The sequence below is a fragment of the Myotis brandtii genome, unplaced genomic scaffold, assembly GCF_000412655.1.
Source record: "Myotis brandtii unplaced genomic scaffold, ASM41265v1 scaffold190, whole genome shotgun sequence".
NCBI classification, from domain to species: Eukaryota; Metazoa; Chordata; class Mammalia; order Chiroptera; family Vespertilionidae; genus Myotis; species Myotis brandtii.
The window spans coordinates 1,002,319-1,026,259 of NW_005357076.1; the positions used below are offsets into that span (position 1 = coordinate 1,002,319).

A 23,941-nucleotide genomic window follows, 5' to 3' on the forward strand; every position below is an offset into this window, starting at 1 on the left:
GCCAGCCCATCCCTTCCTTAGCCTGTTGCCCCAAGGCCACCCCGGGGGGCCAGAGGAGATCATGGGTGGTGCTTTTGCAGAGTGAGACCTGCGTGGTGTGGAGGAAGAAGCCCAGGGGCAAGAATCTTGGAGACCTGGGGTGTGGGCTCAGCTCCCCCAGGTGGACCTCGGGGAGCAGTCACTTCCTGGACCCTGAGGGTCCTTATTGGTGTAATCAGGGGCTCAGACAAGGGACCTCAGCTTCAGTTCTGTTGCCTATTTATTTATTTATTTATTTATTTATTTATTTATTTTATTGATTGATTTATTTTTTAATTTATATTTTATTGATTTATTACAGAGAAGAAGGGAAAGAGATAGAGAGTTAGAAACATCAATGAGAGAGAAACATCGATCAGCCGCCTCCTGCACACCTCCCACTGGAGATGTGCCCACAACCAAGGTACATGCCCTTGACCGGAATCGAACCTGGGACCTTTCAGTCCGAAAAACCTCCCACTGGGGATGTGCCCACAACCAAGGTACATGCCCTTGACCGGAATCGAACCTGGGACCTTTCAGTCCGAAGGCTGACGCTCTATCCACTGAGCAAAACCGGCTATGGCTGTTGCCCTTTTAAAGATACCTTATTCCTCCTCTCCCCTCTCAATAAAACCCAGTATTGTGCTTCCGGTGTTTTTCTGAAGGAAACAGTGTTTTGGAGGTGTTTGAGACGGGGTGGGGGGGGTGGAGGGGGGGAGGCGCTGCCTGATCCCCTGGCGTTGGTCTCTCTGTCTCCACCTCCAGCCTTCAGCTCGAGATGCTTATCCGGGGCCAAAAGGAAAGACTTTTCATTGAAACCACATGTTAACACATTTCCAATAGAAAACTATGTTAATGTAAAACATTGAGTAAAATATAAATTTAAGAAATCGTTATTAGCCCTAGCCGGCTTGGCTCAGTGGATAAAGCGTCAGCCTGCGGACGGAAGGGTCCCGGGTTCGATTCCAGCCAAGGGCACATGCCTGGATTGTTGGCTTGATCCCCAGTGCGGGGCAAGCAGGAGGCAGCCGATCAATGATTCTCTCTCATCATTGATGTTTCTATCTCTCTCTCCTTCCTTTCTCTCTGAAATCAATAAAGAAATATATTTTAAAAAAAGGAAACGTTATTAAACCTAAGACTTACTACAATAAATTCATGCTAGAATTAATAAAAATAATTGGTTTTTTAAATATATCAAACTAAACAAATACTCGGCACTGCATGAAAGTGGGAAAAATGAAAACTGAGGTCATTTGGCTGACTTGGTCCCGGGAAGTGTGTCTCAGCAGCGTGACACTGCCCCTCTCTCTCGAGTTAAGGGGTTATTTTTGTGCAGATCCCCCCCCCTCCCCCCGCCCCAGCTCCCCCTGACGCTGGACGTGAGAGATGAGGGGGAGTTAGAAGCCGACTGCACACGTTTCCCTCTGTCTCCCTCATCCTTGCCTCTTGGCTGAACCTGTGAGGTCTCGGGCATGTTGCAGCGGAGGCGTGTTGCTGTCTGCCGTGGGGCCCGGGAAGCCTTGGTGTGCTTGTCTTCCTCACGCTTGTCACTCTGAGGCGGAGATGCAGGGTCTGTTGCTCTCCTTCAGGAAGCCTGTGAGCTAGAGGAGGAGTAGACACTTGCTTTATCGTCTCCCCGTGTTTTCTAAGGATCAGAGGGGCACAGGGGGAGCTTTCCATATGAGCGCTTCTAAGGGTTGGATTTGAATTTTAACGGAGCATGTAATGCTCCGGGGAGGTGTCAGGATGCAAATGCTTCAGATTTCAGCTTTTAAATCGAACTGAGACACACAGGTTTCACCGCCAAAACACTGCTGCCTGTTCAGACTGGAAAGTCACCCAGGATGCCGGAGTACGAAAACCAGAGAACAGGAACAGCGCTGCTGCCCGTCGGACATGATCCTGACCAGGACCTCTACCTTCACTGCACTTGGGCCTTACTTTGTTATGTGTTGTCACAGGAGCACTGTATTTTTTATTTTTATTTAAAAAAAAATTATTTATTTACTTATTTATTTCAGAGAGGAAGGGAGAGAGAAACATCAATGATGAGAGTGAATCATTGATCGGCTGCCTCCTGCACGCCCCCACTGGGGATGGAGCCTACAACCCGGGCATGTGCCCTGATCAGGAATCGAACTGTGACCTCCTGGTTCATAGGTTGATGCTCAACCACTGAGCCACGCGGGCAGGGCTCACAGGGGCACTTTAGAGCAACGTGGTGGCTCCCTGTGAGCTACAAGCCACGTAAGTGGCAGGGTGGAGCCTGGAGCGAGCCCTCCAGGGGAGACGGTCCACCTGGGCCACTGAGACCTTGGCTGAGAGAGACGGGTTCTAGTCCAGGCACTGTGTGGAGTTGTGAGAGTTTGGACTTAGACTAACGTCACTAGGGGTCTAAGCATGGCTGTGGGGCGCGAGGACACTGGGAGGCAGGGACGCAGCAGGGGGGTGGAGGGGTGGGCTGTGGCTGGGACCCCAGTGTTCCCCTCCATCTGGCTCCAGAGAGTTCAGCCCAGCCCCAGCTCCTGTCAGGCGGATGGTACTTCCGAGCCAGAAGGCCAGTAACCTCCTCCTCTGCTGGCCCTCGTCCCCACCAGATCAAAGACACAGTGACAGTCGACGCCGGGAGAGCCAACAAGGAGGCCGAGACCCTTCGAAAGCAGTGCAAGGCTCTGTGCCAGGAGCTGAAGGAAGCCCTCCAAGAGGCAGACGTGGCCAAGTGCCGGCGGGACTGGGCCTTCCAGGAGCGGGACAAGATCGTGGCCGAGCGGGACAGTATCCGGTACGGTGCCCTGGGCGGCGTGGGCTCGGGCCCCCCTGGCACACGGGGTCTGTGGGGAGGGCCGCAGTCATTTGCTACGGGTCCGGGTAAGGCGAGAGTGGATGGCTACTTCCCTCCTCTCCCTGGGCGATGCCCCACTCGCCTCAGAGCATTAGAATTCCACATGTCTCTGCGTTGATTGCACTTCACCCAGGTCCCGTGGGCACTGAGACCCAGCGGAGTGGCCCGAGGCCAGGCTGGTTTCTCAGGGGGCTGCTGATGACACTGACAGTCAGAGCTGCGTTCTCCCAGGAAGTATTAATGGGGCACCTACTGTGTGCCAGGATCTGAGGTTCCTTGAGCAAGGAGATCCTGGGAGACAGCTCCAAGGCTCCCAGGTGGTGTGATGCCTGTGGGGGCCACGGGCAGCTCTGCCAGCCAGGGCAGAGGGGAAGGAGGAACGGAATTCCAGGGCCGTGAGGTGTCACTGGGCAGGGGGAGCAGGTGGGGAGTTTCCCCAGAAAGCATGGAGTTCGAGCGAGAATGCAAGCATGAGTGGGCTTTCCCCACAGGGGACGGGCTTTGCGGCCTGAGCGACCATCATAAGCAGAGGTGTGGTGTGGAGGCAGGAGGACATGGTGTGACTGGAGCAGGTCTTGCACTTGGAGTCAGAGGAGGCAGCGGGCTGTGTCCTGAGGGCAGTTCTAAGGGCCTGAGAGGAACCCGGGAGTGGATTCCACTGGAGGGAGAGCTAGGAGAGGCTGTGGGGTGGGGTGTTGGTAGTGAGCAAGGCCTTGGTAATTGAGAGTTTCTGAAAGATCCCTGTGGCCTTTTGAAGGAGAGACTGATGTCCATGCAGGCTGGCCAGGAGGTGAGGGTTCAGGTGGGGGGACTTGGGGCCATGGAGGGGGTACCAGCTCTCAGGGTCCTTCCAGTGGCAGGGGTGGTGCCGGAGGTGGCATGGAGCAGACTCCCTGCTGCCACGCTGCCTGTCCCCACCTCCTCTCTGAGGAGCCGAGGTGGTCCTGAGGTCCTGGCAGCCACATGTCCATTAGCAGAGCTGTCCAGCCTGCACCTGCGCAGAGCTCAGGCCACAGAGAGGCACGAGGCACGATCCTGTCTGGTCGTGGGGTGGGGGCAGCTCTGAGAGGCCTCATGTGGGTTGTCAGGCATCTGGTTGGTGCTGGGCACAGGGCCTGCTGGGTGGGCCGGGGGAGGGTGGTCATTAACCCCCAGCACATTGAGGGTGAGGCCCTGGGATGAGCACTGGATGTTGGAACCCAGTGCTTGTTGCGTGCTAACTGCGGGGTGGGGGGGGTCTCTTTTCCTGGGTCCGCAGTGTTGCCTCTGCCCCTCAGTGGGGTTGGCCTTGACAGCCTTACTTCAAACTCTCAAACATTCCTGTGCCTCTGGGGGCGAGGCAGGTGCCTGGTGTTCACTGTAGGCCGTGAGTGCCGCGCCCCTTACCCCTCATGGTGACCCTGCCCTGTGCCCTCTGCCAGGACGCTTTGCGACAACCTGAGGCGGGAGCGGGACCGGGCAGTGACCGAGCTGGCGGAGGCCCTGCGCAGCCTGGACGACACTCGCAAACAGAAGAATGACGTCAGCCGGGAGCTCAAGGAGCTCAAGTACGCTGGGGTGGGCGCCTGCCCGGGCTGCATGTACCTGGGAGCGAAGTGCCCACCCTCCTCTCAGGGCAGGGCCTGGCCATCTGTTCCTTCTCTCTGCCTTATTCTGTCAGTCTGTAGAATGGGTCCAAATGCTGCCTCCACGTGCAGAGTTAATTAGAAATTCTTAGACCAACCGAGAAGTGGCCTGTTGGTGAGCACATGGAGGCGTGCACTGTGTGCAAAGACGTATACGAAGGAAGGGCTTGCTCCAAGGCAGCCCATCTGGGCGCAGGCAAGCATGCATTGTCCATTCCTTCCCTCCCTCCCTCCCTCTTTCATCAGCTGAACCTGCCCTGGGTCAGGCCTGTGGGAGGCACAGGGGAGACGGCTGAGCAGGCCGGCTAGGTCCCTGCCCTGTGGGGCTCACAGCACACAGGCCCGTCAGAGAGACACGTACTAAAGGAACAACGTGATGACGGTTGTGGTGCTGGCAGGCGGTTGTGACCACCACTCCCAGTCTGTCCTGCTGTGTTACTCGGAGGCCCATCTGGAAGAGGCTGTTTGGAATATAAGACAACCCCCCTCCGTGACAGCAGAGCTCCCAGGGTGTCGTTTAAACCTTGGTGACTCTAAGTAGATTGAAAATACAAATATCAAAGGTTAAAGAGAGAAATTGCAGAGCCCAGGAGCCATTTCTGCAGCCGAGGACCAGATTCTGGTTGAGAAGCAGCGGCTCTGTCTGTGCCAGGAGCTTCCAATGATGGAGGCGAGAGGCAGGGGAGTGGGAGTGTGCCAGCCCTGCCCACTGAGCTGTGCCCTGAAGGGAGTGCAGCCTCCCCTTCCCCCTCAGTGACATCTAACGTAAGATGAGCACTTCATTATTAGATGGAAACCTGGAGCCTCTGGGCTTGAGTGCTCTAAGGAAAACCTCAGAGGTTGCGAAGCGACAGTCTCTCCAGGGACCCACATTGGATCTAGCAAGTGATGGAATCAAATGAAGGTGCAGCCTAGACTCCCTGGGGCTTCAGTACAGGAGGAGGTTTCCATTCTCGTGGCGCCAGGTTGCTGGGCCCTCTGAAGAAGTCAGCTTCCTTTGCTTGTTCAGCACATTTGTACCTGCATCTCCTTTCCACTGAGTTCTCACCGGGGATGCTGGGGATGGAGTCCGTGCTGCTGCACAGGAAGCCTCCAGCCTGCAGAGCAGCAGAGGGGCCCAGTGGGAGGGAGGAGTGCAGTCATTCAGTGCCCAGCTTCAGGCTACACAGAGGTGGGCTGGGCTGGGGCGGGGCCCAGGGAGGCTGAGTGGCATCTAGAGCTGGCCAATGAGAGCACAGCCCAGCCAAGGAGCTGGAGCTGTTCAGGGGGGCAGGAAACAAAAGTCAGTCCAGAGTCAGCCAGGAGCCCTGGGACAGGGCTAGTGAACTGGGAAGGTGGTCTGGGCCCAGGTTTTAGGAAGAAGGGCATTACATGCAAGTGATAGGACAAGGTTTCTGACTCATTTTTTCCCCCTCTTAACAGGGTCTTTCTGAGAGCTTAAGTTTTTATTTTGATCAAGTCCAGTTTATTGATTTTTAAATTTTTTTTATTTCAATGCATTATTTATGTCTAAGAACCCTTAACTTAGCCTAGATCTTGAAGATTTTTCTCTTGTATTGTCCTTCTAAAAGTTTTACAGTTTATTTAAATATATATATATGATTGATTTCAGAGAGGAAGGGAGAGGGAGAGGGAGATAGAAACATCAGTAATGAGAGAGAATCATTGATCATCTGCCTCCTGCACGCCCCCTAGTGGGGATTGAGCCCACAACCTGGGCATGTGCCCTGACCAGGAATCAAGCTGTGGCCTCCTGGTTCATGGGTCAATACTCAACCACTGAGCCACACCAGCCAGGCTATAATTTATTTTTTACATATAAATCTGTGATGCATTTTGAGTTAATTTTTAAGTAAAGTATGGTGTTCAGGTTGAGATGCTTTTTTTTCCATGATGTTCAGCGGCTCCATCATTCGTTGAAGACTACCCTTCCTCTGTTCCCTTACGTCTGCACCTTCTGTACTTGGTGGGGCTGTTTCTGGATCCTTCCTTCTGTTTCATTGACTGTGTGTCTCTCTTCCTGGTGGTTCCCCTCAGCCTCGAGTCTGTAGCTGTAGAAAAAGTCTTACATTCGAGTAGAGTGTTTCTCCCACCTAATTCTTCATTTTCTAAATTAGTGTAGCTGTTCTACTTTTTTGCCTTTCCCTATAAACTTTAGAGTCGTCTTGTCTGTACCTATGAAAATGTCTTGTTGGCATTTTCATAGAACTGCATGAAACTTCTAGATAAATGTGAGAAGAATTTCTGAGTCTTTTAAAAATAAGTATAAAAACCCACCGAAATCCAAGCAGCCTGGGCCTGGCGCTGCGGATTTGTTGGGCAGCTGGCGTGAAGGACAAGATGAAAGCCCATTGGCTTTGAGTGGTCCCCCTGGTTTCCAGGCTGTGACTTGGGTGGGATGTTTCGCCTCTCACAGGGCCATGGCCATGGCCATGGCTCCCTCTCTTCACAGGGACCAGATGGAATCCCAGCTGGAAAAGGAGGCCCGATTCCGGCAGCTGATGGCCCACAGTTCCCACGACTCAGCCATCGACACAGATTCCATGGAGTGGGAAACGGAAGTTGTAGAGTTTGAAAGGGAGACGGTGAGCTTCCTTCGTGTCTTTTCTGCCCGTTCTCCTGACATGAAGACTTTGGATGCCCTCTCCCAGTGTCCCCAGGGTCACATGGCTAGTGTGGAGGCTCAGCTTTTCCTCCCGGGGCACAAATGCATCCTTTCCCTGCACCTGCTCCCGCTGGGTTACAGCAGATAGTTTCCTGAGTCGCCTGGCGGATGCTGACACGGCACACGGAACAGAGAGGGAGGAGCCGGGCCCCCAGGGGTGATGCTGGTGGCGACGTGTATCTGAGTGGCTGAGAGGGGCAGGTGATAGCAGCTCAGAGGCTGCTGCTTGGGGCCCAAGTGCCCCGTCAATCATGGCGAAGGGACAGTCCCACAGTCGAGTGAGTGGCTTGGGGTTTACAGCCACGTGTTTCTCATCACTGCTTCGTAAAGTGTGCGGCGGCTGCTGCTGTTTCGACAGGAGGACATTGACTTGAAGGCACTGGGGTTCGATATGGCGGAAGGTGTGAATGAGCCTTGTTTCCCCGGGGACTGCGGCATATTTGTCACTAAGGTGGACAAAGGAAGCATTGCAGACGGCCGCTTACGGTAAGAGTTGAGGAAGCCCAGGTTCTGAGGGAGGGTGGGCCCCGCTTGGCTTAGTGAAAGGCCCCGGAGGCCAGGCGGCAGTTAAGTGAATGCATCCCGGTTGCGTTTCTGGGTAGAAAAGGGCTCAGGCCGCGTGTGAGAGCGTATGATGTGCGTTGCATGCTCATTCCATGAAATACCAATGATGAGAAAATAGTGCTTACTGTGCGCTCATTGCTGGTTTAAGTACTTTAAATAATTCATTAATCCTTACAATCCTGTGAGGTAGGTGCTACCCCATTTACAGATGGAAACACTGAAGCCCCGAGGGGTTAGGTCACTCAGCTGTAGGTGGTGGAGCCAGGACTTGACCCCGGGCAGTCTGGCTCCAGCACCTGTGAGCTTAACCGTTTGGCCATCCTGGAAGGACCTGCTTTCTGGCATTCGGCTCCCCGGATGGGAACAGTTGAGCGGCTCACTGGTCCCAAGGCCTTCATGGGTGCTGAGCGGGCTGTCCTCTGCAGGGTCAATGACTGGCTGCTGAGGATCAACGACGTGGACCTCATCAACAAGGACAAGAAGCAGGCCCTCAAGGCGCTCCTCAACGGGGAGGGGGCCATCAACATGGTCGTGCGGCGGAGGAAGTCCCTGGGCGGGAAGGTGGTCACGCCCCTGCACATCAACCTGAGTGGACAGAAAGGTAGCGGCCCATGACGAGGGCAGATGCTTCAGATGGCAGGGGTCCCCTCCTTGTGTTTTCGGGTGCACTTCATGCCCAGGGCTGAGGTGCTGATGCTGCTTGAATGCAGCCCATGTGCTCCCCCGACGTGGGGCCTCTGGGTCCTGGGTCCTGGGTCCTGCTTGTCTGAGTCCCTCCCCAGAGCCCACGTGACTGAGCGCCTGGGTGGTCTGGCCTGGGTGGGCACTGGGATGGACAGACGCTTTGTAAGAGCGTCTCCCAAAGATGAGGCGGGACAACCAGGGGCCATGCGACCTGGGCGGGGTTAACTGGGGACACCTGTGTCCGCCCTGTGGTCCACAGACAGCGGCATCAGTCTGGAGAATGGAGTGTATGCTGCCGCCGTGGTGCCCGGAAGCCCCGCCGCCAAAGAGGGGTCTCTTGCCGTGGGGGACAGGATTGTGGCGGTAAGTCTCCAGGATGGGCCATCCGCTGTGCGTATGGACAGTTAGATTCAAATTTGGGAGGTGTGAACAAGACGTAACAAACACAGTTTTTATATTTGCCCTTTTCTTTAAATGTGAACATTTAAATGTGATTTTTTTCCTTCTGATAGTATGTCTCTATTTACTGTAGAAAATTCAGAAGTACAGAAAAGGTTTAGGAAGGAATAGATAACCTTTGTTCACATTTTCACTGTATTTCTCTACAACATTTATTCTGTATATGAATGCATAGTGAGGCCAATTTAAAAAAAATAAGTTTTTAGAAATCTTTTTTATTTAATATTTTATCCATTTCTTCTAAAATTTCTTTCTTTATTACCAAAGTAAGACTCTTTTGCAGTAAAATATTCAAGCGATACCAACGTGTGTAAAGTGGCAGCCCCCTCTCCCTGTAATCTTGCTGCTGGAGGCATCTCTACCCCTTTTGGGATGTGCTCCCAGCCAGGCCACAAGTGCTTGCACAGATATCCATTGTGGATATCTTTCCAAGTCGGTCCTTATTGTTTTTGTCCACCTCGTGGTGGTCAGCTGTTTGACCATCTGTAGTTTAGATTATCCCACAACTGATGGACATAGGAGTTGTTCTCAGTTTCTGCCATTGCAAACAGCCCTGCATGGACGTCACCTGTGTGCAATAGCCACTGTGGGAAGACTTAGCAGATCCCTGGTGACCACACCCGCAGTGAGTGAGGGGCTGAGTCATAGGGCAGCACGCTTAGTCTTTGTCAGTAACTCTTTAAAAGTGAAGGCGTACACGTGTGCATGACCCCCCACCCCCCAAATCCAGTTCTGCGACCAGCACAGTGGCAGTGACTCCTCCAGTTCTGGACGCCCCACCAACCAGTTTCCAGCCGGTGGCAACCATGGTTAACAACTCACTGTGTTTTCTTCCAGTAATGTTCAAAACATGGGCATCTCCCACTTAAACACACACACAGATGGGATCATCACAGACCGAGCTGCTAGGCTTGTTTAGTTTGTGACGCGTGCCCTGCGCTGCTTCCTCGCTGTGTCTGGGTCCTGGGTCCTCACAGTAACTGCCCATTCCTTAGCGGCAGCAGCACAGGCTGTTAGCTGTGCCCCCAGTGGAAACTCGGGGCATCTTTGCCTTTACAAGTCGTGCTGCGTGGCGCCTGCTGCATCCTTCCTTCCACGGGCCCCACCGGGTCCCCGAGAGTGTGCCACGGGGGTTATTCCTGGGGCGGGGAACTGCTGGGTCAGATAGGCATTTAACATTTGAGACGACCGTCCCCTGTGCCCCCTCAGGCCCTGGCCTTTCAACCCACCTGCAGTGTGCGTGGGAGCTCCTCTCCTCACAGCTTTGCCGGTGTTTTTCAGATTTGGGGGCTCCAGATGTTAAAAGCAATATGGCCATTGTGAAAAATTTCAAGATATGGAAAATTTATAAAGAAAAAACAACCCAATTAATCCACCATTCTAAAATAATCCCTCTGCATATATTTTTTAAGCTTTTGACCTTGAAATAATTACATAAATAATTATAATTCAGTTATAATATTTCATAACTAATATTTAAAAAGTAGTATAGGGAGGTTCCTATATACCCTTCACCCAGTTTCCCTAATGGTTATATCTTACATAACTGTAATATTAAAACCAGGTAGTTGATATTGGTACAGCGTGTGTATTTAATTCTATGTCGTCTTATCATGTTTAGGTAACCAAAAAAAATCAAGACGGAACTGTTCCATCACCACAATCTCCCTCATGTTACCTGTTACCCCTCTATAGTGACACCCACACCCTGCTCCCCCATTCAGAAACCCTGGCTACTAGTTTGTTCTCCATCTCTGTACTTCTGTCACCTCGAGAATGGTAGATGAGTAGAATGGTACAGTGTGTGGTTGGCTGTTCTGCCCGCACGGGGCTGTGTTCCTTCCCGCTGCTGGGTGTCATGTTCCTGGCGTGGGTGCAGCCTGGTCTGACTGTCTGCTTGTTGCTCGTACACTTTTTCTAAGATTGGAGCACATCCAAGAGGGATGTGGACGGAGTTCAAGCAGAAGCGGTGGTGGTGTTTCTTTGTGAACAATGACGATACTTCATCTCACATGGCACTTTCTAGTTTACAAAGGCCTTCCACACCCTGGCTACGTTTTTTCAGTCTCCTCCCACCCCTGGGGGACTCATGTGTCTATCTTCCAATTTGTGCATGAAGGAGTTCCGAATCGGGTCCAACCTGACACAGCAGGAAGCAGAGCTGGCTGTCCCTGTCACCTTGGTGTCCTGGTCCGAGTCAGACACACATCTTCTTGTAGAGTGAGCTCAAGACTGTGTGGTCCACGTGCCACGGAAGCCCCTTCCCTGGATTCCTCAGGCCGCAGGGGCGGGACTGTCTCCTCCGCCAGCTTCAGACTTGGGGACCTTACAGAACCAGCCCACTGTCCAGCCTGGCTGGCAGGCGGGCAGAGCACGGGTCCTGGCGGCGGGCCTGACAGGCTCTCTGTTTGGCCCTAGATCAATGGCATCGCACTGGACAACAAGTCTCTGAATGAGTGTGAGTCTCTGCTGCGTAGCTGCCAGGACTCCCTGACCCTCTCCCTCCTGAAGGTAAGGGTCCCGCCCGCCGTCCCTGCTCTTTCCCTGCTCTCGCAAAGTCCCAGCTCCACTGCTCTGTGTCACTGGAAAGGGGGTGTTGATTTACGACGTGCAGGGAGCGCATGAGCCCCGACCAGAATCTGCTTTAAAAACAAAAGTTAAAAAAAGCTCTGAAGGGCGTTTTGGGGGTAGTGGGGTGCATTTGAATCTGGATTGAATAATTAGTTGATCCTAAGGAATTGTAGATTTTCGTGGGTACAGTGACAGTATTGGGGTCACCTAGGAGAATGACCTTGGTTTTGGAAAGTACGTGATAAAGTTGTTAGGGGTGAATATTGTAACTTATTTTCAGATGTTCTGCAATATTGACAGATATAGACAGTTTTAAAAAATATTGTTGAATCTAAATGGTGGGTTTATGAGTATTCATTGTACTTTTCTATCAACTCTTCTACATAATTGAAAATACTGATTAACAGAAAGTTGGAAAAATAGGCCCATCTACTTCATTAAGCAAAGTTTTACAAATTTATTTTAAAATAACAGACTTTTTGAGGAGTAGTTTTAGGTTTACAGGAAAGGTGCACTAGTGTAGAGAATTCTCATATTCCCCCCTCTGCTTCCCCTGTTAGTAACATCTTGCATTCGTGGGGTTCATTTGCCACGATGTTTGCACATTAATATTAACTAAAGTCCATGGTTTACATGAGGACTTACTCTCGGTGTCGTACATTCTGTGGGTTTGGACAGATGTGCAAGGACATGTGTCCCCCACTGCAGTGTCACACAGCGTGGCTTCGCCGTGACAAGCGAAGCTCCTCCGGGCTGCATCACCCATCCCTTTCTCTCTTGCCCTGTCCCTGGAGACCATTGATCTTTTCATCGTCTCCATCGTTCTGCCTTTTCTAGAATGTCTTCTCATTGGAATGTAGCCTTCTCAGGTTGGCTGCTTCCACTTAATGATGTGCATTTAAGTTTCCTACATTTCTTTTCATGGCTTGATAGCTCATCTCTTTTATTGCTGAGTGATAGTCCATTACGTGAATACTAAAAGACATGTATTGTTAATAATGAATCTTCCTTTTACTTAATAATATTAAAAAGTATGCAGGGCATTATACAGGTGATTTCAGAAAGTGCTCAAAGTCAAGAGCACGTACAACTCTCCTGTGGGTCCCAGTGAGCAGGGCTGTGAGAAAGCCCCCGGTCAGGGAGAGGATGCATGTGTGCGTGCGTGCGTGTGATGCATGTGTGTGTGTGTGTGTGTGTGTGTGTGCCTGCTTTCTGGGGTGTGTGGCCCATTTCTGGCCGTTGCTCTACCTGCAGGGGCAGTTTCAGTGGCAGCCCCAGGTTCTGTGGTCTTCTTCTCTCTTTCTCACTCCTCCGTGGTTCCTACGTAGGTGTTCCCTCAGAGCTCTTCATGGAGTGGCCAGAACATCTTTGAAAACATCAAGGACTCTGATAAGATGCTGAGTTTCCGAGCCCACGGCCCAGAGGTCCAGGCTCAGAATAAGCGGAACCTGATGCAGCACAACAACTCCACGCAGACAGACATCTTCTGCACAGACAGGCCGGAGGACAGGAAGGAGCCGGGCCCCCCAGGCGGTGGCAGCTCCTTCCTGCACAAGCCGTTCCCTGGGGGGCCCTTCCCAGCCGCCCCCCACACGTGTCCCAGCGCCTCCGAGCGTAGCCTGAGCTCCTTTCGCTCGGATGCCTCTGGGGAGCGTGGCTATGGGCTGGGGGACATGTGTGCCCAGCGGCCACTGCTGCCCTTCGAGACTGAGGCTGGTTCCTGTGGGGCGACGGAGGCTCCCCTGGACAAGGCCGAGCCCGAGGGCCCCCACAGCGGCGGGACCTGGCCCAAGGCCGGGCTCAGCTCCGCGGCAGCGCCCGAGAAGCTCTCTGTTTACAAGAAGCCAAAGCAAAGAAAGTCCATCTTCGACCCTAACACTTTCAAACGCCCCCAGACGCCCCCCAAAATAGACTACTTGCTCCCCGGCCCTGGGCCCGCTCATTCCCCCCAGCCCTCCAAGAGGGTGGGGCCTCTGACGCCCCCAAAACCTCCGCGGAGGAGTGACTCCATTAAGTTCCAGCACAGGCTAGAAACCAGCTCGGAATCCGAGGCCACTCTGGTGGGCAGCTCCCCGTCCACCAGCCCCCCAAGTGCCCTGCCCCGCGACGTGGACCCTGGGGAACCCATGCACGCCTCGCCCCCTCGCAAGGGCAGGGTCCGCATTGCTTCCAGCTACTACCCTGAAGCGGACGGGGACTCCTCCTACCTGCCCGCCAAGAAGTCCTGTGATGAGGACCTCACCTCCCAGAAGGTGGACGAGCAGGGACAGAAGCGCCGCCGGCCAAAGTCTGCGCCCAGCTTCCGGCCGAAGCTCGCGCCAGTGGTGATCCCTGCTCAGTTCCTGGAGGTAGGGCCAGCCTGGGCTGAGGGTGGTGCTGGCAGGGGTAGCTGGCCGTCGCCAGCCTTGTGCTTGGCCCTGGCTCCTTGGCTCTGAGCATCTACCTGAGGGAGGCAGGTGGATGCCAGTGGGATCAGCCTTCCTTTGCAGAGTCACGTAGATGTGCACGTTCCTGGGGATATGACACCAAGAGAGAAACACGTTCTGGGTGTAGCATTAAATTTGCTTATTCAGCAAGAAGCTTTTGAAACTGTACAACAAAACCAGGTGACATGGACCTGCCTTGAGGGCTTCAGGGAGAGAAGGTTACACAGAGACTCTTACCTGGCAGCAGGACAGGCTGGCCGGGCATGGCGGGGGTGCAGCATTTCCGGAAGGGAGAGCTGCTGTGAGCGGAACAGGTCCGTGCTGCTCTGCAGACAGCCTCACGCAGCTCTGATGCACGGCCCACCTCTGCACACACACAGCCTGTTGATTGGAAAGAACAGAACCTTCCGCTGTGGTTTTCCTCTGGAGCATTTTTGGAGGAAGTTCTTCCCCTCCAGGTGTAGAAGGCAACTTGAATGAGCAGGGACATCTCCTGACCGGCACTTCGTGTCCAAGTGGGAGGAGCTAGTGTGCAAGGGACAGTTGCTTGTAGACACCCATGCGTCTCCCTGTTTCCAGCCACTCCCTCTTGCCTCTGGTTCTGCAGGAGCAGAAGTGGGTCTCAGCCAGCGGAGAAGTCTCCCCAGAGCTCCCGGAGTGGTCCCCTTACTCGCCAGGGCACTCCAGCCGGCACAGCAACCCCCCGCTCTACCCCGGCAAGGCATCTGTGGGTGAGTCAGCTGGGCAGGGCCCGGAGGAGGAGGGCTTTGTGGCCCCAGGGCCGCCCAGTGCCTGGGGCAATGGAGTCATTTCAAGGGGCAGCTGTGTGTCCTCAGCCCAGAGCTAGCAGGTGCTGCCCTGTCTGGGTGATGTTAGTCAGTGTCAGGGACATTTCCTAGCCTTGCAGGGTGCTTTCTCCCCATCGTGGCCTGGGAAACAGGAAGCAGCAAAGAGAAAGGCTTGCATAGCTGTGGGCTGGCTGGGTGCTTTGGGGAGCCGGTTCTCACCCCGCCCATTTCTAGGCACCGTTCCCCGGAGCATGACCCCGAGCACCACTGTGAGCTCCATCCTGAGGAACCCCATCTACACCGTGCGTAGCCACAGGGTTGGCCCTTGCAGCTCTCCACCCGTCCCCAGAGAGGTCGGCCCCCAGGTTTTGCATCCCAGGTATGTGAAGGCTCCCACACCTCCTTGCACCCCAACCATCCAAGCCCACCTGGACATAAAGCCACCGGGGCATAGAGAGGCTCCTGGACAGAGGTTCCCTTGCCCAGCTGGGAAGGGGCTGGTTTCAGCAGCGCTGGGACCCCAGGGACAGTGGTTCACCAATGTGGAGCTTGAAAAGATATTTAAGGAGAGATGATAGTGATGGTAGCCAATCCTTCATTGCTCATGTGTCAGGCACTGTGCTCAGACCTTTGTAAACATCATCTCATTTAATTGCCACAGCAACCCTAGGTGCTAAGGACTATTATGCCTCTGCTTTATATAGATGAGCAAACTGAGCCTGAAAAAATGGTCACTTTCATTTGTTCATTCATTCATTCAATTATTTGACAAGTTTTTATTGAGCACCTATTGCATGCCATGGACTGATGGACTGCCAGGGGGATGCAGGGTGATAGTGATGGTAGCCAATCCTTCATTGCTCATGTGTCAGGCACTGTGCTCAGACCTTTGTAAACATCATCTCATTTAATTGCCACAGCAACCCTAGGTGCTAAGGACTATTATGCCTCTGCTTTATTATAGATGAGAAACTGAGCCTGAAAAAATGGTCACTTTCATTTGTTCATTCATTCATTCATTCATTCAATTATTTGACAAGTTTTTATTGAGCACCTATTGCATGCCATGGACTGTTCTAGTTCCGGGGGATGCAGGGAGAACTAAATAGACAAGCTTCTACTTGTGGCGTTTGTATTCACGTATGGGAGGCAGATAGGAAAACGTGAACAGAGCGATACCACATGGTGCTGAGTAGCTCTGAAAACCGTAAACAAGGCGACGAGCTAGCCCGAGTGGGAAGCCGGTGGAGGGTTAGATTGGATGGTGGGGAGGCCGCCTGGTGGGGAGGATGCTGCTGTAGGCCAGCTGCACAGGACGTGGGCCAAGTCCCTGGTAGGGAGGGCTGTTGGTGCTGTGCTCGGGCATCTGACAGCAGTGTGACTCGGGACAGAGTGGGGGAGCCAGACAAAGGCAGAGTGGGTCGTAGGTGAGCCCAGGTCACAGGGCACCAACCCTCAGGGTCTGCAGCCATAACACAGAGTTGGAGTTTTACTCGGAGTGCAGGGGAGACCACTGGAGGGTTTTAGGCAGGAAGAGATGGAGTCTCATTATGCTGTTAAAAGGCCATTGTTGGGCCTGGTGTGGAAGGTGCCTGGGCTCTCTGCCCTCTGGCTCCCCAGGCACGTTCTCCTGAGGGAGGCTTCCGGGTCCCTCCCCAGGGCCCTCTGCCCGTCTGGCCTCTCCCCACGCCCGGGCCCTCCCCGGGATTCAGAGCCCCTTTTCCCTGTAGAAGCCCTTCCTCCAGAGAACCCGACCCCAGCTGAGGCTGAGGCTGAGGTGGGTGGGCCGCTCCTGCTCCATTTGTGTGGCCCTTTCTCCCTCGTGCAGGGCCCTCATGGATGTGCCGCTGGCATGGCTGCGGGCAGGCTGCTGTCCTCAGCTGACAGCCAGTGGCGTCCAGGCCTCCCTTCTGCCAGCCCAGGGAGGGAGGCCTTGCTGCCTGTCACTTGTGTTTCTCCCAGGGGCTGTGTCCAGTCTTGGCCCCTCACTTGTCTGGTTCTCCCACAGTGTCCAGCACCAGGGACGCCTGAGCCTGGACCTGAGCCACAGGGCCTGCAGCGACTACTCGGAGATGAGAGCCTCCCACGGGTCCAACTCACTGCCCTCCAGCGCCCGCCTGGGTAACTGCGCCAGTGCCTTGTCACAGTGGCAATCCGGCCTTGTTCATCTCCACCTGCGGCCTCGTGCCCGCCTCGTGGTGGCCTCTCCGTGGCTCCTCCCCTCTGGGGCCCAGGGTAGCTCTGCACCGCACAATCCTTTGGCCGTCTGTTGTGCTCTTGGCTTTCCTAGTGGCCATGCGGTTGTTCCTGGCGACCCCTTGGCCCAAGAGCCCTGCTCCCGCCCTGAGCTTGTCAGTCATCCTGGGGGAGGCTGTAGTGCTCTTTACTTATGGGAAGGCAGCCAGAGTGGAGGCTGGCACTTGCCCTGTGGCGGTGCCCAGGCTCTGAGAGCAGGTGAGCAGCTGCCTCTCCCACTTGGGTTGCTGCCCCTGTTCCGAGGCGGAGTGAGATTTGTGTGATTCTGTTTGGGAGCAGGCGGAGCCTGCACAGTTCATTCACGTACTGGGTGTTCGGTAGCTGCTTTTCTTGCCTGAGCCCCATTTAGGCCCCTTGGGGATCAATGGCAGGGCCCTGCTTTGCATTTTATCATGGCCACAGAGGGGTGAGGGTGGTATGTACTCTCAGGCCTAAAGTTCTGTCCCCTGTGGAACACAGGGTCTTCAAGCAACTTGCAGTTCAAGGCCGAGCGCATTAAAATCCCATCAACGCCAAGATACCCCCGGTCTGTTGTGGGCTCCGACAGAGGTGAGGCCTTCCCAGCACGCCCTCCCGGGGGAGTGTCTGGGCAGGGTTGTGACTGCCTCCTCAGTCCAGCCAGTCTGTAAACACTGAGTCCAGCTCAGCCTGGCGATGTGAGGGTGGAAAGGCCCTGTGGAGCCAGTGTCTGAAGTCCAGGCCACGAGCTGTGGCCGCGGCGTGGGGCCACGTGTCTGGATCATGTCTCCCTCTGGGTCTTGGCTGTGGGAGAGCTGAGATGCAAGATGGAGCCCTGTGTTACCCACTCCTTTTTTGGCAGGTTCATTGTCGCATTCTGAATGCAGCACCCCCCCGCAGTCACCCCTCAACATCGACACCCTGTCCTCTTGTAGCCAGTCCCAGACCTCAGCCTCCACGTTGCCTAGAATTGCAGTCAACCCCGTGGTCCTCGGGGAGCGGAGAAAGGACAGGTGAGCATGGCCTGGGCGTCCGTGCCGGGCACAGTGATGGGTAGCACATCCCCAAATGGGCCTGAGCTGTCGAGGGAAGGCGCCTGGCAGGAGCAGGGGGAGGCGGAGTTGTGACTGAGTTGATCCTAGGCCGAGGCCACCGTGAGTGGGTCACCTAGCATTCCCTGATGTGTTGTCCAGCAGCCTGTCCTCTCAGCCACGCATGTCCTCGGTATCGTTCCATGTCAGTAAATCCTGGCATCATTTGTTAGGCTTCATGGCGTCTATTGTATGGCTACTGTGACTCAGTTACCTGCTCTTTATTGAGATCGATGTGTTGATTGGAGGTGGGACAGAGGAAAGGGTATTCAGTGGGGAATGAGGATGCCTGGACCAGAAACTCACTCTGCCACACCCGCAGGCCGGCCTGGGCCTTGATGCCATCCTCCTCGGCTGGGGCGTGAGGAGGGTGTTGGGGTGGTTGCTCACTAAAGGTTTTTGGTTAATCCTCACCCGAGGATATTTTTCCACTGATTTTTAGAGAGAATGGAGGAGAGAGGGAAACAGAGAGAAATATTGATGTGAGAGAAACACATCGATTGGTTGCCTCCTGCATGAGCCCCGACCAGGGCCTGGGCCGGGAAGGAGCCTACCACCGAGGTACATGATGCCCTTGACCTGAACTGAACTCAGGACCCTTCAGTCCATAGGCTGATGCTCTGTCCACTGAGTCAAACCAGCTAGGGCATCATTAAGGGTTCTTAAAACTAAACTGCCTGGCTCTCTAATACGTGTTGAGTCTCAAAGTGATGGAGGTGCAGGCCCGGGACTCACCGTCTGAGCCGGAGGGTCGAGGAAGGCATTGCAGAGCAGGTGAGTCTGGGAGGGGAGGAGAGACCAGTCAGGAAGGATTTTTATCTCAGCCTCTAGGAGAGACTGCTGCACCTCAGGTGGCAGGGGTGAGTGGTTCAGGGCCTGGCCTCCGCCCGCCTTCCTTCACCACATGGATCCACATGGACCCACCCTCACCCACATGCTGGAGGGCAGCCCCGGGGGATGGCTCTCCTACTGGCCCTCCCTAGGCCTCTGGCCATGATTTTGTCCTGAAAGGAAGAGCTCAGGGCAGCGTGAAGCGCAGTCACGTGGCTGTCTTTCTGTCTTGTGTTCCAGGAGTCTGTGGGTGTCCTGCTCCGAGCATCCCTCTCCTTTCTAACCTTTCGCACCTTCCAGATGTCACCAGCACAGATCCCTCCTGAGACTGCCCGTGGCTGCCAGGCCCAGGTCCTCCTCCCTGAGGAGTCTGAGGTTGGCCGACTAGAGGCCCCGCTGAGCCCCTAGGGCCCTGGGCACGCGGTCAGCTCCCCTGGGCCAGCAAGTGCATGGCCGCTGCCTTGCTCTGAGCCTCCCGCTCCCTTTTTAGTGGCTGGGTTTGCAGTAGCTTAATTTCCATGGTCATCTTACATCACCCTGTGTTCCGGCAAATAAGGAAACTGATGCTTTATGTGCCTCTTCTGGGGCGAATGTCACCTCAGAAGCCTTTCTTTTCCTCCAAAGGCATCTTTACTAGTAGACCCCACTGGGGCATTTGTACATGGCACATTGTAAGGGAACTCATCTCACATGAAAATCGTGCTTTCCTCCTGCGGATACTAGTATTTCCTAGTATAGTTCAGACGGACCCTTCTTTGTGTCTTTGAGTCTGGGTGCTTCCGTACCATTTGGAGTGCTGTGTTTGTGTAGCATGAGGTTGCGGGATGTGTATCGCTGTCATACAAAGGTGGGTCATCGTGTTCTCATCCGGCTGTGTCCACGTGGGAGCGCCTGGCGCTCCCTGGCCCTGTGTGCATAGCTGATTGCATGCCTCGCCTCAGGCCTTCCCCAAACCCTTCCGTTAGGTCCCAGTCCCCAAATTCTTGTCTCTCTTCCAAGGCCCTACATGGAGGAGCCGCGCCATGTCAAGCTGCAGAAGGGCTCGGAGCCCCTGGGCATCTCCATCGTGAGTGGAGAGAAGGGCGGTGTCTACGTCTCCAAGGTGACTGGGGGCAGCATCGCTCACCAGGCTGGCCTTAAGTATGGGGACCAGTTACTTGAGGTGAGCGGGAGCCTCCCTGCCTGGAGAAGCGGTGCCCCCGTGTCCCCATCCCGCTGCTTCACCGCCCGCTCTGGTGTCCCCTAGTTCAATGGCATAAACCTGCGGAGCGCCACGGAGCAGCAGGCCCGCCTCATCATCGGGCAGCAGTGCGACACCATCACCATCCTGGCCCAGTACAACCCACACATGCACCAGCTCAGCAGCCACTCCCGGTCCAGGTGAGGGCCTGACCTTGATGGGCTGTCTGGGTGCGCAGGTGCTCGGCTCCCCACTGGAGACCAGGGTGCCAGCTGCAAGTTCTGGGCATTCTGCTGCCCTCTGGGGAGAGTTGCCTAGCCCGGGACTTTGGAAAAAGGACATACTAGAGGGAAGATGTCTCTTCCTGAAACAGGGTGTGCCTTGACGGGCTGTTTGGGTGCGCAGGTGCTCGGCTCCCCACCGGAGACCAGGGTGCCTAGCTCGGGACTTTGGAAAAAGGACATACTAGAGGGAAGATGTCTCCTCCTGAAACAGGGTGTGGAAAGGGATGGCTGGGTCCCCCGGTGCTGCAGGAGGCCCACCCCTGGGGGTGTGGTGGCCGGAGGGGGTTCACACCCAGGGCCCCTGACCACAAGCGCGCACTGCCTGTGTTTGCCCTCCTGCGGTGGGTTACAGGGCAGAGGAGGGGAGGGGAGGAAATGCCCCCGCCACCCAGCACTGTCCAGCTGTGCGAGGGGGATGAGATGCACAGTGTCGTGTAGCCTGGTCCCTACCGGAGAGGGCGTGGCTCCGGCTGCTGAAGGCTGAGTGCTGCTCCTTATTCTTCCTGTCCTGTGTCCTCAGCTCCCACCTGGACCCTGCCAGCACCCACTCCACTCTCCAGGGCAGCAGTGCTACGGTCCCGGAGCATCCCTCGGGCATTGACCCGCTGATGGAGCAGGACGAGGGCCCTGGCACCCCCCCGACCAAGCAGAGCGCCCCCAGTTCCAGGTCAGCAAATGTGCTCTGTGAGCCTGCCTCCTGTGCGCCTCAGTGAGTGGGGTGGTCCAGGTGGGTCATTGTCGTGGCCTGAGCACATCCTCTGAGAGGCGTGGGCACTGGACAGGGTGTCACCTGTGCTGCAGACCCCACAGCAAGCCAACAGGATCTGGGGTGGGGAGCACACCAGTTCCTCTTCCCCTCCTGCTTCCTGCCCTTCCTTGCTTTCCTTTTCTCTCTCGTACGTATTAGGAGGGGCAGTGCAGGCCACGAGGGAGCCCTCGGGAGTGTGGCAGGGAATGGTGACAGCTGAGTCAGACGTTCAGGATGAGCAGGGGTTAGGTGTGCAAAGGGCGTGTGTGGAGAGCCATCAAGAGGAGCGGTCAGCCTTGCCATGGGCAGGAGGAGGCGGGCGCACATGGGAGCTGGAGGGGCAACAGGGAGAGCCTCGTGGGCCAGGGCAGGCAGCCCTGCAGGGAACCGTTTCCCTGTCATGGTGGGGCCTCAGCCAAGCCCGGCCTCACTCAGCGTGAGGCCAGCTCTGTGGCCTCGGCACCGGGTCTGTCACGTTGGAACTTAGCACATGGTCATCACCTGGCTTCTCCCCTGAGGTCCCTGTCCTCGGGCTCCACCCCTGCCCCCCGTCCTGCGCTCGGTCTGTTGCCAGCACCTTAGTCTCCCTCACTGCACCATGGCTTCCTCGATGGCACGGGGCCCTTCTCCATAGTTCAGTGCTGTCCCTGGACCTAGCAGCTGCTCAGGAAACGTGTGCTGCCTGAGCTGTGTCCTGGTCAGTGGGACTGGCTCTCACCTTCCTCAGGCAGAACGAGGTGAGGAAAGCAAGTACCGCCAGGTGGGAGCGACACCCAGCCTGAGGCACGCGGCTGGCAGCTGGCCAGGAAGCAGGGGCTTGATGCCCACTCTGTTGCCAACTGGCTTTGCAACCAGAGCCCCGTTTTCACCTCTGCCAAGCCTCAGCGGTTCACTAGAACTGGGCCCGCAGCCGGACCTCCCGGCTTCTGGGTTCTGAGACCTCAGGAGACATGGGAGCAAGCAGACAGGTCGGGCCTTGGCCGCTGTTTTGCCTTTTCCCTGCCCTCCTCCTGGGCCTGACGAAGGAACTCCATTTCTCTCCTGAAAGGATGGTGGGAGATGCCAACAAGAAGCCCCCAGAGCCACGAGTGGTCTTTGTCAGAAAGTCCCAGCTGGAGCTTGGAGTGCATCTGTGTGGTGGGAACCTGCACGGGGTGTTTGTGGCCGAGGTGGAGGACGACAGTCCTGCCAAGGGCCCAGACGGCCTGGTGCCGGGCGACCTCATCCTGGAGGTGAGTTCTGAGTGCTCTGTCTGCACATCAGGCTTCCTCATTCTCAAGAGGGGGCGGAGCTGCCAAGACCCCCTGGGAGATCGCTGGCCCCTTGAGCCCTGGCGTCTGTTGGAGGGGAGTGCTCGGCTCCTGCGGCAGCAGGACTCTGACCTGCTGAGCGTGGTGTCTGCCCTCCTGGTCTCCTGCATGGTGGAAGCCGGGTTGTAGGCCTTGAGAAATGCCAGTCGTGTCGGCAAGATGAAGTGCGGCGTTACTGGCTGAGGGACGGAGCAGGGTTTCTCCTGGGCCACAGAAGGAATAAAAACACCGCTCAGCTGTGTGCCGTGAGGGATGGGTCCCTGTCTCTAGAACCCCCTCCTTGGTGGAGGTACCACGGTTCCATCCTGCTGTGGAGGGCAGACCGGACACAGGCAGACGTGCCAGCCCTGCCAGCGAAGAGGAGGCAGGCAGGTTCTCCTTTAAGGGATGTTGAACCTACACCTTATCCCACCATCTGCCCCTCATGGGTGCCCAGGCTGCCCTGGCCTCTGCCCTTTGACCCCGGTTCTGTCCCTGGGCAGTACGGCGGTCTGGACGTGCGCAGCAAGACGGTGGAGGAGGTCTACGTGGAGATGCTGAAGCCCAAGGACGGCGTCCGCCTGAAGGTGCAGTACCGCCCAGAGGACTTCTCCAAGGTCAAGGGCCTGCCTGGCGACAGCTTTTACATCAGGTGCCGGTGCCAGGGCTTCCAGGGACTCGGGGCCAGGGGAGGGGCTTTTGACGGAGACCGTTGCTGGTAAATGCCTCTGTTTTCACCCCAAAGGGTGGGACCGTGGTCATTACTTGGGCCCCAAACTGCATCCCATGGCGGGATGCTTGTGACTTAGAAAAACCCGAGGGCTCGCAGGGCCAGGTGGGCTCCCCCTTTAGGGTTTGGGGCCTGGGGGGCTTGGGACTGAAGAGCCCCGTTTTCCTGTGGGCTGCCCTGCTCTCCCCGTCTTCCCCCGACCCAGGTCTGTCGATCCTCTGCCGTGTGTCCACAGTGTCCTGCAATGTGTGGGGGACGGGCATCTGGCAGTTTCTAGGGGGTGCTCATAGCTTCCTTCCTATTCCCTAAAATCTGAGGCCCAGAAAGAACCAGAGCACCGGTCAGCTGTGTGCCATGAGGTGTGGGTCCCCGTCTCTAGGGCCCCCTCCGTGGTGGGCTGACGTGTTTCCATCCTGGGGAGTTTCCAGGCTGTAGGAGCCACCAGCCTGGACTCGGGGAGGAAGGAGAGGTTCTCATGGATGGGTGGGCACGGCCTTGGTCCTTGGCAAGTTCTCTGCCTTATGGGCATGAGGCCCCTCCCCTCCCCCCAGGGCGCCTGGGTCTCAGGGAGGAAAGGCAGCGGCTTTGTCCCTTTAGTAAAGCCCGGCTCCCTTCTTTGGACGAGGACAGACAGCAGGTCCTGATCCTGGTCTGGGAAAGCTCAGAGCAGAGCGTACCTGGGGCTTGGCTGTCGAGGCCGTGGCTCCTGATCCTCTCCCTCGTCGCCTGGCGCAGGGCCCTGTACGACCGGCTGGCGGAGGTGGAGCATGAGCTGAGCTTTAAGAAAGACGACATCCTCTATGTCGATGACACCTTGCCCCAGGGCACGTTTGGGTCCTGGATGGCCTGGCAGCTGGACGAGAACGCCCAGAAGATCCAGCGCGGGCAGATCCCCAGCAAATACGTGTGAGTGTTTTGTGGGGGGG

At 55.8% G+C, this 23,941-nt stretch overlaps 1 protein-coding gene across 1 annotated transcript in view; it reads left to right on the forward strand.

Annotated features, from left to right (window-relative positions):
- DLG5 (discs, large homolog 5 (Drosophila)) overlaps positions 1 to 23,941 on the forward strand; it is a 79,046-nt gene that overhangs the window by 45,806 nt on the left and 9,299 nt on the right. The window contains exons 9-27 of the mRNA XM_005864634.2: positions 2,622 to 2,806; positions 4,288 to 4,413; positions 6,944 to 7,076; positions 7,515 to 7,642; positions 8,146 to 8,321; positions 8,664 to 8,767; positions 11,282 to 11,374; positions 12,763 to 13,782; positions 14,468 to 14,591; positions 14,883 to 15,027; positions 16,657 to 16,769; positions 17,364 to 17,453; positions 17,725 to 17,875; positions 19,784 to 19,946; positions 20,031 to 20,164; positions 20,769 to 20,915; positions 22,045 to 22,228; positions 22,789 to 22,937; positions 23,751 to 23,921. Coding sequence (XP_005864696.1) covers positions 2,622 to 2,806; positions 4,288 to 4,413; positions 6,944 to 7,076; positions 7,515 to 7,642; positions 8,146 to 8,321; positions 8,664 to 8,767; positions 11,282 to 11,374; positions 12,763 to 13,782; positions 14,468 to 14,591; positions 14,883 to 15,027; positions 16,657 to 16,769; positions 17,364 to 17,453; positions 17,725 to 17,875; positions 19,784 to 19,946; positions 20,031 to 20,164; positions 20,769 to 20,915; positions 22,045 to 22,228; positions 22,789 to 22,937; positions 23,751 to 23,921 — 3,536 coding nt within the window. The remainder of the gene's footprint in view (positions 1 to 2,621; positions 2,807 to 4,287; positions 4,414 to 6,943; positions 7,077 to 7,514; positions 7,643 to 8,145; positions 8,322 to 8,663; positions 8,768 to 11,281; positions 11,375 to 12,762; positions 13,783 to 14,467; positions 14,592 to 14,882; positions 15,028 to 16,656; positions 16,770 to 17,363; positions 17,454 to 17,724; positions 17,876 to 19,783; positions 19,947 to 20,030; positions 20,165 to 20,768; positions 20,916 to 22,044; positions 22,229 to 22,788; positions 22,938 to 23,750; positions 23,922 to 23,941) is intronic.